At 38.5% G+C, this 12,624-nt stretch overlaps 1 protein-coding gene across 7 annotated transcripts in view; it reads right to left on the bottom strand.

The window, feature by feature from the left end:
- The window catches only part of FOLH1 (folate hydrolase 1), a 77,486-nt gene that overhangs the window by 47,268 nt on the left and 17,594 nt on the right, over positions 1–12,624 (bottom strand). For 6 of the 7 annotated variants that reach the window (XM_081533350.1, XM_081533351.1, XM_081533352.1 and 3 more), the window contains one exon: positions 7,291–7,392. The exons of the other annotated variant lie outside the window; for it this stretch is intronic. In XM_081533350.1, the coding sequence (XP_081389476.1) occupies positions 7,291–7,392 (102 nt within the window). The remainder of the gene's footprint in view (positions 1–7,290; positions 7,393–12,624) is intronic. 7 annotated transcript variants of the gene reach the window in all.

Genomic DNA, 12,624 nt, shown 5'->3' with positions numbered 1-12,624 from the left:
GACGCCTACTCCTTGGAAGGAAGGTTTTGGTCAACCTAGATAGCATATTTAAAAACAGAGACATTACTTTGCCAACAAAAGTCCGTCTAGTCAAGGCGATGGTTTTTCCAGTGGTCATGTATGGATGTGAGAGTTGGACGGTGAAGAAAGTTGAGCGCCGCAGAATTGATGCTTTTGAACTGTGGTGTTGGAGAAGACTCTTGAGAGTCCCTTGGACTGCAAGGAGATCCAATCAATCCATCCTAAAAGAGATCAATCCTGGGTGTTCATTGGAAGGTCTGATGTTGAAGCTGAAACTCCAATACTTTGGCCACCTCATGCGAAGAGTTGACTCATTGGAAAAGACCCTAATGCTGGGTAGGATTGGGGGCGGGAGGAGAAGGGGACGACAGAGGATGAGATGGTTGGATGGCATCACCGACTCGATGGACATGGGTTTGGGTAGACTCCGGGAGTTGGTGATGGACAGAGAGTCCTGGTGTGTTGCAATTCATGGGGTCACAAAGAGTCGGACACGACTGAGCAACTGAACTGAACTGAACTGGACACCAGGGTGTCCTGCCTAGATTCCCCTTCATTGAAGATGTTCTTGTTCCAGAGAAGGAAGGCTCTCTGCAGGCTGTCTTCAAAGTCAGCCCTTGCTCACGATCAGCTACACACAGCTCTCTGCTCGAGGTCATGCTCTTCCAGGATACACATGCTCAATCACTGATCAGTGTGGGAACAGAACGATCCGGACATCTTTGTCCAGTCCAGGGCATTCTGAAGGGCTATTCTGACTCCAGAGCAGCCCACTGGGTCAGTTGAGGCTGTCCTTGAACTGGCATTGAGGTGCAATTTCTCCCTCTGTGTGTTCCAGCTTCCTTCCCCTCCCTGCCACAGATACTGATCCCAAGAGAACACTCCTTAATTAACATCTAGAATAGCAAATACCATTTCAGTTTCTGCTGCCTAGAAATTTGGACAATGCTTGTAAATCTTAATCACTGACAAACCTGCCTTGATGAAGAATGCCTGTGTATAGTGTTTAAAAATATTTATTTCCTATGACAAGCTGCACACGTTAAAAAAATTCTTCAAGTAACTTACTATTATAATTATTAGCAGTATCAAAGTGAGTCTAAGCATCATTACAAACTTTTATAAACAATGCCTAAGCATAAAATTTTGCTTTAAATACAACTTTTAGTACTGTGGGATGTTAAAACATGAGGTCATGGATCTATGGATGAATAAATTATTTCCAGAATAAGTCAGGACTATCAGGACTATCGTTATTCACATTTCTCATTGTTATACATGTTTTGAGAAATTTTAGGATATGAATGAAAAAAAATTTGTTATGGAATTTTCCCTGAATCATTTTAACTCTTTCCAAGTTACAACTCCTAAATCTCACACTGATCTGTTATCCAAGTTAATTCTAATGGTATTAGCTGGAAACTCAGTTAGACTCATCTTTAATTTTGTTCAACTGTAAACCATTTGACTTGACAAATTTCTATTATCTAGCTATTAGAATCTTTCACTAGCATCTCTTTGTTTGGAGGCCTAGAGATTTTTTTTTTTTACAACTCAGAGATATGTTTCAGGATGGATGAGTGATGTCTCTCATTCATAAAATAAGAAATCAATAATTGTTAATCAGGGAGGTGGGAACAGGGGAGCAGCAGAGCCTTACCACAGGCTAGTTCTCAATTCCATGAAGAGTCCACTGAGAAACAAATAATGTGACTGTTTTATTTTAAATGATCCTATATCTGTCTTTGGAAAGTCTTGACATACCCTAGAGTTTGAAGTCCCTCTCCTACACTATTTCTAATATCCTATCCCTGTCCTACACTATTTCTAGTATCCCACCATTTTATTTTGGTTATTGTTTTCTTCTTTGACTATGTCTCACAACATGTGCACAACAAATTTATAATATATTGCAATAAGATTGTTTCCAAGCTGACTCTCAGATTCATTCCAAAAATGTGTTGAAGACATATCATTCTAGGAACTGCAGATACAGTGAATCCCTGTCTTTGAAGAAACCTACGTTCATGTGGAAAGCAGAGACAATAAATCATAAAAGTAATAAGCAAATTCTATACAATGTTAAAAGGTGATGAGTTCTGTAGGGAAAAAAAATCTAAGTTTAAATATAGTAAGCAAACATGGACCTTGTACTCAGTTGCATGCAACTTCCAAAAAAAATGAAGAAAGTTTATTGAGAAAGTGACATTTGAATCTTTGCTTCAGGAGAAGGATTACTCTTAGCTATTATTTTTCTTCCCAAGATCGACGCAAGATTAATATACTATTGATGATAGCACTGTATGTCTGTTTTATAATTATTAGCCTTCTCTAGAGGACACTTTTATTCTAACTGTGAATACACAGCCATTAACCAATTTTGTTCCAGTGAATTCTACTTAGTATAAATGTTCTACTTGAAATTTATTCATATTTAATATCACCAACTTTGGGAAAACTGACTACTTCTTTAAATGCCTGTAAATTGTAGCTACCTTTTAATCTGCACATCTCACAAGACAAATTAGGATAGAGAAGAGATAGGAGAAGGAATTAGTTTGAAAATGACAGAAAACTTTGAAAATGAAAACAAGTGTGGGCAGACAGGTCCTCTTGGCACTTCACAAATGCAAGCTGTCATTGCTAACTAGAAAAAAATCTTTGTTTTCAGACAATGACCTTCTTGTAAAATTTACACTGCACAATTGTTCTATAACTGGAAATAATTAACAATGTTGCACTGTTAGAATTTTCCATTTCTTTCAAGCTTCCATGTTCCTGCCCTTGTTAATAGAGACAAAATTGGGACATAAGACCAGTGGTTCTCAAAGCATGGTTCCTGAACCCACAGAGTCAACACCATCTAGGACCTTACCAGAAATAAAACTCTCAGGCTTCACCCAAGATCTAGTGAAATTTAGGGGGTGTGAATCAGAATCTGTGTTTTATAAGCCGTCTAGATTATTGTGATACAAGCTGAGTTCGAGAACCACTAAATTAAACTATAATTACAGACATCGTTGAATTGCTAATTTCAAATAACCTAAAGCAAAACCTCCCTGATAGCTCAGTTGGTAAAGAATCTGCCTGCAATGCAGGAGACCCCAGTTCAATTCCTGGTTCGGGAAGATACTCTGGAGAAGGGATAGGCTACCCACTCCCGTATTCTTGAGCTTCCCTTGTGGCTCAGCTGGTAAAGAATCTGCCTTCAATGTGGGAGACCTGGGTTTGATCCCTGGGTTGGGAAGATCCAATGGAGAAGGGAAAGGCTACCCTCTCCAGTATTCTGGCCTGGAGAATTCCATGGACTGTATAGTCCATGGGGTCACAAACAGTCAGACATGACTGAGCCACTTTCACTTTCAGAGGATTCAGATGTAGATCCACAGACTGTGTGTGCTTAGTTGCTTAGTTAAGGCCAGGATCCTCTGTCCATAGGGATTCTCCAGGCAAGAATACTGGAGTGGGTAACCTGTCCCTTCTCTAGGGCAACTTCTCACCCAGAAATCGAACCAGGGTCTCCTGCATTACAGGTAGATTCTTTACCAGCTGAGCTACCCGAGATCCATAGACGCTCATAGTGAAATATCCTAAGAACACATACAGACATACATAATTAAAAAACAAAACTAACACTCCACAGCCTGGGTTATAGGTAATCCAATGAAACACACTAGCCAGCAAACCAATTTAGTATTTGAACATAGACAAGTCCTTGGAGAATTCCTTGTAGAATCACATGTATCTTCCAGCCTCCCATTAATGTAGAAGAGTTTAAATCTACTTGAAAAGAATGAGTTAATCATCTCTATAATTTTCTTATGAGTAGAATAATTCTGTCATAACTGGACAGTTGCATTACAAAGAATCAAACTGGACCACTTTCTCACACCATTTAAAAAAAAAAATTCAAAACAAACTAAAGAGTTAAATGTAAGACCTGAAACCATAAAACATCTAGAAGAAAACATAGGCAAATACCATGGACCAAATACCATGATCTTCGTTTTTTGAAAGTTGAGTTTGAAGCCAGCTTTTTCACTCTCCTCTTTCACCTTCATGAAGACGCTCTATAGTTCCTCTTCACTTTCGGCAGAGGGTGGTGTCATCTGCATATTAGAAGTTATTGATGTTTCTCCCAGCAATCTTGATTCCAGCTTGTGCTTAATCCAGCCCAGCATTTCGCATGATGTACTCTGCCTAGAAGCTAAATAAGCCGGGCAACTATATAGAGCCTTGACGTACTCCTTTCCCGATTTGGAACCAGTCCGTTGTTTCATGTTTGGTTCTAAGTGTTGCTTCTTGACCTGCATACAGATTTCTCAGTAGGCAGGTAAGGTGGTCTGGTATTCCCATCTCTTTCAGAATTTTCCACAGTGTTTTGTGATCTATGCAGTCAAAGGCTTTGGTGTAGTCAATAAAGAAGAAATAGATGTTTTTCTGGAACTCTCTTGCTTTTTCTATGATCCAACAGATGTTGGCAACTTGATCTCTGGTTCCTCTGCCTTTTCTAAACCCATTTTGAACATCTGGAAGTTCTCAGTTCACGTACTATTGATGCCTGGCTTGGAGAATTTTGAGCATTACTTTGCTAGTGTGTGAGATGAGTACAATTGTGCAGTAGTTTGAACATTCTTTGGCATTGCCTTTCTTTGGGATTGGAATGAAAACTGACCTTTTCCAGTCCTGTGGCCACTGCTGAGTTTTCCAAATCTGCTGGCATTTGATTGCAGCACTTGAACTGCATGATCTTTTAGGATTTGAAATAGCTTAACTGGAATTCCACCTCCACTAGTTTTGTTCATAGAATCACAGAAAACTAACCAAACTAATCACATGGATAATAGCCTTGTCTAACTCAATGAAACTATGAGCCATGCCATGTAGGGCCACCCAAGATGAATGGGTCATGGTGGGGAGTTCTGACAAAATGTGGGCCACTAGAGAAGGAAATGGCAAACCACTTCAGTATTCTTGCCTTGAGAACCTCAAACTAACAAAACAACACAATTAGATAGGCAAAATTTAGAAAGTTATATAACCTCAATTGTTGATGAAAATGTGAGGAAAAAGGAACATTCATATATAATGTTGCAGGGAGCAATAAACTGCTGCAGTCTGAACATTGTGAAATGTAGTATTCCTTACAAACCAGCAATCCCACTACTGGTTTACTATACACAGAGAAACCCTTGCAAGTCCATACAGGAACATTTAGGAGCACATGCTCTCCAACATTGTTTGCGCTAATATAGATTTAGAGGCAAACCACATGTTTGCCACTAAGAGAATGGATAAGCTACATGTGTGCATATAACATGGGATACTATGCAACAGTAAAAAGTAACAAACTACTCTGACATAAAATAGATTTTTAAAAAATAGTTAATTGAAAACAGTCATGCACCAAGACCTAAGGTATAATATTATTTGCATATATTCAAAATATACCAATCACTAATAAGCCCATGTTTTTATAAGAATACATACATTCCTAATGACCCAGAGGGATGGGGTGGGGAGGGAGGTGGGAAGCGGGTTCAGGATGGGGAACACATGTACGCCAGTAGCAGATTCATGTCAATGTATAGCAAAACCAATACAATATTATAAAGTAATTTGCCTTCAATTAAAATAAATAAATTTATATTTAAAAAAAAAAGGAATCTTACATGGACCCATGATGGTAATGTGCCTTACCCAGAAGATAAAGTCTATGTAATCTCTGGACACCTGAGATCTAAAATATATTATCTCTTCATTCCTAGTTTTTATATCCTTTATTTCTATGTCATATCAGTTATGAAATAACTACAATGACTGTAAGCAACCTATTTATGTGCAAATTTGGGGGAGAATTTTTCTAATATTGTGCCATTAACTATGATGTTAATTACTCATTTAAAGCAAATTTCATACAACTGGTAGAAAATACTCTAAACCCATGAGAGTTTTTAAATATAAGTTAATCAAATGCATTAGAAAATAATAAAAAATAGTATGTTTTTTAACTTTACATATTAAAAGATATAGCAAAAAAAAAAAAAAGATATAGCATTGCCTAATATTAAATCATAGGTTTAATAATTAATTAAAAACATAGGTTTATTGCCTATGTTTTTGCAATAAACATTAACTGACTGGTGAAGTATTTTAGTTGCTTGGTTGCGTCTGACTCTGCACCCTTTGACTATAGCCTGGCAGGCTCCTCTGTCCATGGGATTCTCTAGGCAAGAACACTGGAGTGGGCTGCTATTTCCTTGGAGCTTTAAATATCAATTCAGTTCTAAATGTAAATTTTTCACTAGGGATGTTTCTGATGATAGTCAAGTGTTTATCTCTCTATTGAGTGATACTTCAATATTCCAACTTCTTGGAATATCCTAGGTACCTCAAACTCTGTATGTCCAAAACTGAATCTACCTGATGTCAAATATTATAGCAGGAGAGAGAACATTTTAAAAGACATGAATAAATTCTAATCAACTCTTTCAAGTTTAGCTTTCTTATAAAAAACAAAGTACTATCCAAGAATCTGGGGATTTACTATGAAACCTCAGATAATAATTATGCCCACTGCTTTATTATAATTATGCCCACTGCTTTATTAAGTAAACCATACAAATTTTCTAAAAAGGATATCTGTACTCTTCATTTGAAAATGGCAACAATTTCAAATTCTCATTCAAGTTCTTTATAAAATTAATCCAAGTTTTACAATGGTAGCAAGATATGTAGTATTTTCATATGATGGAAATTAATTGGCAATGAAAAAGAACAATCTATAGATAAATGCAAAACATGTGAATTTTCACAGGTCCTATACTTAGTGAAAGAAAATAGACAAATGCTATCAATTCCATTTATATGAATTTCTAGTATAGGCAAAACTAATCAAAGGTGGCCAAAAAAAAAAAAATCCGGAGAATGACTGCTTTGGGAGTGTGTGGGACTGACTGAGAAGGCGCTTAGAAGTACATTCTGAAGTGACAGTAATATTCTACATGTAGATGGTGCTTTAATTACATAGGTGTATGCATTTGTCAAATAAATGTACACTTTGGATTTCTCCATCTCAGTGTGACAAATTTTATCCTAAAAAACACTATGAACACAAAATGTATATTCCTTCTTATTACTAAGAAATTCGATTTCTTAAATGTAGAAAAACATAAATTTGGATTACATCAGAAACCTCAATACCCCATTAATTATTGCCTTCATGTGCAAGGAAGTTCCGTTCGTCATCTTTATCACATGCATTTTTACCTCTGGCATTCCTTCTGGAGAAAAGGCACTAAAGGGTGGTACAACGTCTGAGACATTTTCATATCCTGGAGGGGGCGGTTCAAACAATGATGTGTTGAAAATCTAGAGAAGCAAAATATAATAATCAGAAGCAAATCAGGTAAAGCTTAATTACTATAATCAAGCAAAGAAATGTGTGTCATCTCTTTCGCCAAGAGAGGGTTAATCAAGACTTTTGTATTTTAAAGATGCAGATCAAAGAGCCATCCCTGTGCTAGAAGCCTTGTGTTCATGAGGTGAATAAACTACAGACTCTGAGAGGGTCTGCAAGCATCCGCTTTTGATTTAGAAGGAAAACTGCACTTTCCAAATAAAAAAATAACATCACGTAGTGTTATTGGTTGGAGAAGGCAATGGCAACCCACTCCAGTGTTCTTGCCTGAGAATCCCAGGGACGGGGGAGCCTGGTGGGCTGCCATCTATAGGGTCACACAGAGTCAGACACGACTGAAGCGACTTAGCAGCAGCAGCAGTGTTATTAGTCACTTATAAAAATGCTAAGCCAATTACTTATAAACAAATTAAAGGTTAAATTCAATTCTAACCAAACATAATATAATTTTTCAAGTGTATCACTGATACTGTTAAGTGGGAATCAATATTATTTTACTTTCCAAACTACTAGAAGAAATATAATTAATAAAATTAACCATTACCCCACCCCCCCAAAAAAAGAGAGAGAAAGGAACATTAGGGGGAAAAAGTAAAAGTAAAAATCATATAAGTATTATTACTGTAAGTCAGTAATAACAAATTCTTTTTTAATTTTTAAAAAAAGCTTAGTATGTCAGACTAGATAAATTCAACTGTGTACCATTTTACAAGAAGTGACTTAAACATATGATCACAGTGAGTCTGAAAGTAACAGTGCAGAAAAAGAAACACTAAGCAAATAGTGTTTATATCTAATGGAAGAGCTCCAAACTACAGGATGTAGAAATTGACTGAATTCAAAACGGAAATAAAAATAATCCACCATTATGGTGAGAAAATCTAATATTCCTTTCCCAGTAGTTAATAAAAATAAACAAAATGAAAGCACATCAGGATAAAGGATATTTTAGCCAAACAATTAACAAATTTTAACTAATGAACAAATATAAAATTATTAAACTCAACAACTGAAAATATTTTTTTCAAATAACAAGAGAATATTTATAAAAATTGATGACATAATAGACTGTAAAGGAATGATTGCAAAGGATTAGTGTCATACAAATTGCAATTATTTGATCACAATGGAGTTAATTTAGAAAATCAGATCTTGTGAGATCTAGCTGAAGTAGTTCTTAGAAAGAAATGTATGGTTTTAAATACTCATATTAGAAAAGAAGAAAGGTCCAACATCAATAAATTAAGTATTCAATTGAAAATTTACACAGAACAGCAAAATAGAGACTAGGAAGGTAAAAGGGGAACTTAAGAAAAAAATGTAATACAAATAAATAATATTAGGAGTAGAAAAACAGGCATATCTATAGATCTTGCAAAAAAGATAGTAAGAAAATACTAGGAAGAACTATGTCAATAATTGAAAACTTAGATGAAATGGAAAAATGCATTTAAAAAAAAATTAAAACTGACATAACAGTGTATTTTAAACAATCTAAATAGTCCCATAACAAAAAAGAAATTGAATCAGTAGCTTAAAATCTTCCATAAAACAAAGTATCAAAACCAAGTGGTTTTCCTTTGATTTGAAATACTAAAAGATTTTTTAAATATAACACAACCTATTTCAGAGATTAAAAACTCATTTTATAAGGCAAGTATAATCTAGAAATCATAACCGAATAAGCAAATTGCAGAAATACAGGCCAAACATGTTATCAATATAATAAATGTATATAGATATGAGTTGAAAACTCTACTACAGACTAATATTATACATTTCAAAAATGTAAATTAATCTAATATTATATCATTTATTATAATTATCATTATGAAAAAGAAAACTTATATGCTCATCTCAAAAGTTATCCAGAAAAAGAAAAAAGTTCTGATAAAATTCAATATAAATTCATGACACAAAAGTCTTAGTAACCTTGAAAAGTGAGTTAGTGCATGCTGTGCTAAGTCGATTCAGTTGTCTCCAATTTCTGTGATCCCATGGACGGAGGAGCATACTGGAGTGGGTTCCCATGCCCTCCTCCAGGGGATCTTCCTGACCCAGGGATCAAACACACATCTCTTATGTCTCCTGCCTTGGAAAGTGGGTTCTTTGCCACTAGCACCACCTGGAAAGCTCTGAATTAAGGTAACCTGACATAAATATCAAAGTTAAGGTGAAACATTAAAGACATTCAAGTCAAGGACACCTGCTGTCTTCACTTCCTTTCAATATTAAACTATAGGTCCTGGCCAGTGCAGTAATTTAAAGATGCTGGGAGATGGAGACTGAATCTGAGCTGACACTATACTAAAGCACCACTTACCTACTTCAGATGCTGACAGAATCTAAAATGAAACCAAATCAACTACTACTCTTCAAAAATTCCCACATCTTCCATTTTTCCTGTAATTTTTCTTTGGTCCACATAGAGAACAAACTGAACTGAATCACTGGGAAAAATTCTAAGAAAAACTATACTAAAATGCAATAAAAGGGGGCGGGGCTAAGATGGCGGAGGAATAGGACGGGGAGACCACTCTCTCCTCCACAAATTTATCGAAAGAACATCTGAACGCTGACCAAACTTCACAAAACTACTTCTGAAGGCTGGCTGAGGACGTCAGGCTTCCACAAAAACAGCGCATTATCTTCAAAAGAGGTAGGAGAAATTATAAAAGATAAAAAGAGAGACAAAAGAGTTAGGGACGGAGACCCGTGCCGGGGAGGGAGTCGTAAAAGAGGAGGAATTTCCAAGCACCAGGAAACTCTCTCACCGGCGGGTGTGGGGGAGGATTTCTTATCTCGGAGGGCAACGTAACTGGGAGGAAAAAATAAATAAAATCCACAGATTACGTGCCTAAAGCAACTCCCAGCAAAGAACCCCAGACGCTCGCATCATCCGCCACCAGCAAGTGGGGGCTGAACGGAGAGGAGCGGGCGGCATTGCCTAGGGTAAGGACCGGGCCCGAGTGCCCCGAGGGCAATCTGAGGGAGCTAACGTGAGATAGTAACCTAAACTGTGGGACAGCGAGAGAGAGAGAACTATCCCGCGAAAAGCCCAACTCTAAGGCACTGCCGGCCCGCTCACAGAACAAAGGACTGAGCGATACCAGAGGAGAGCTAGCCGGCTGCGGACCGCCCCATCCCCCGCCGGACACAGCGGGCAGGCGGGGCCCGCCAGAGCCGGAAAGGGGCAAACTCGGCTCCAGAGAGGGCACCCCCTACCAAACTGCAAACAGGCTCCCAGTTTCTAAGCAAAGACTGCCTGAGATCCCGGAGGGTCGACAGCCGCCGGGAGGGTCGCAGCCAGAGACCAGCTCCCCAGAACCGACACAAAGCACACCGGAGCCGGGCACACCCGTAAACCGAGGCGGGGACCAGGGAGGTGATAAGCCGCACCGCCCCAACAGGGGAGAGCGCCCTCGCCAAACTCCTGGCCGCCTGGGCAGCTCCGACCGGGAACGGCACAAGCCGCGGGCGAAACCGAGTCTGCGCCTTTGTGGAGTAACCGGGAGCCTGAACCTGAGCGGCTTAGACCTGGGAAGTGCACGCAGCTCAGGGCCCGCTCCCCGGCCGAGTAACCTGAAGCCTGAGCAGGGTAGACGGGGAAAGCACACACGCCGTGAGCGGGGGCGAACCCAGTGCGGCCGAGACACTGCGAGCTTACCACATACACGCCAGATTTGCAGTGTTCTTTCCTCCCCACAGCACGATTGAACAAGCGAACCTAAAGAGATCACCTCCACCGCTTTGTTGCAGGGCGGAAATTAGATACTGAAGAGATCTCCAAACAGAAGCCAAATAAACAGAGGGAAGCGCTTTGGAAGGGACAGGCCAACAGATTAAGATCCCTGTAGTTAATACCGACTGCATTGAAAAGGACCTATAGATCTTGAAAAGTATAAGCAGGAATAAGGATCTATCTAAAACTGAGCAGATCCCACACTGCTCACAACAGCTCCAGAGAAAGTCCGGGATATATATATTTTTTACTATTATTATTTTTTTTAAATTAAAAAAATTTTTTTTCTCTTCTTTCTTTTTTCTTCAAGTCCTCTATTACACCTTTAACTTTCATTTTCATAACCCACTATTAACTTGCAAAAAAAAAAACACCCTATTTTTGAAGCAAACTACATACATATATCTTATACCTTTTGTGTTTTCTTTTTTTTAATTTTTTTTTTCCTGTTCTACATTTTTTTACTGTTTCTTTTTTTACTGTTTTACTGTTTTTTTTTCTTTTTACAGTTTCCTTTTTTCTTTTTTTTTTTTTAGATTGTAAGTTTTATAAGAGTCTAACCTCTACTCTAGATTTTTAATCTTTGTTTTACATATTTGATATCAATTTTGTACATTTAAGAACCCAATCTTTAGGACCCATTTTTACTCAGGAGTGTGATCACTGGCCTGATCACTCTCTCCCCCTATTGATGCTCTTTCTTCTCCCTCAGGGAACCTCTATCTCCCACCCTCCTCCTTCTCTTCTCAACCCAATTCTGTGAATCTCTGAGGGTGTTCTGGGTACCGGAGAACACTTCAGGAACAGGATACTGCCCAGATCTCTCTCTCCCCTCTTAATTCCTCCCTTTCTACTCATGCTCACCTCTGTTACCTTCCTCCCCCCCTCTATGTATCTCTGTGAATCACTCTGAGGGTTCCAAACTGTGGAAAGCACTGAGGGAAGTGCTTACTGGCTAGATTGCTCTCTCCACATCTGAATTCCCCTCTTCCCCTCCTGGTCACCTCAACCCACCCCCCCCATCTCATCTCTCCATGTAACTCAGTGAACCTTTCTGGGTATCCCTCACTGTGGAGAATCTTTTCACCATTAACCTAAAAGTTTTATTATTGAGGCTGTATGGAAGGAGAAGTCTTGAGGCTACTGCAAGAATAAGACTGAAAGCCAGGGGAAACATTAATTAATAAGAGACCATCCAATAGCCTCCATAAATACACTGAAACCAAGCTCCACCCAAGAGACAATAAGTTCCAGAGCAAGACATACCACGCAAATTCTCCAGCAACGCAGGAACATAGACCTGAGCATCAATATACAGGCTGCCCAGAGGCACACCAAATCCATAGACATCTCAAAAATTAATACTGGTCACTCCATTGCACTCTAGAGAGCAGAAATCCAGCTCCACCCACCAGAACACCGACACAAGCTCCCCCAACCA

The sequence above is a fragment of the Giraffa tippelskirchi genome, chromosome 10 (assembly GCF_054371585.1).
Source record: "Giraffa tippelskirchi isolate mGirTip1 chromosome 10, T2T-mGirTip1v1.2.pri, whole genome shotgun sequence".
Taxonomy (NCBI): domain Eukaryota; kingdom Metazoa; phylum Chordata; class Mammalia; order Artiodactyla; family Giraffidae; genus Giraffa; species Giraffa tippelskirchi.
This window is presented reverse-complemented; position numbering and strand designations above follow the sequence as displayed.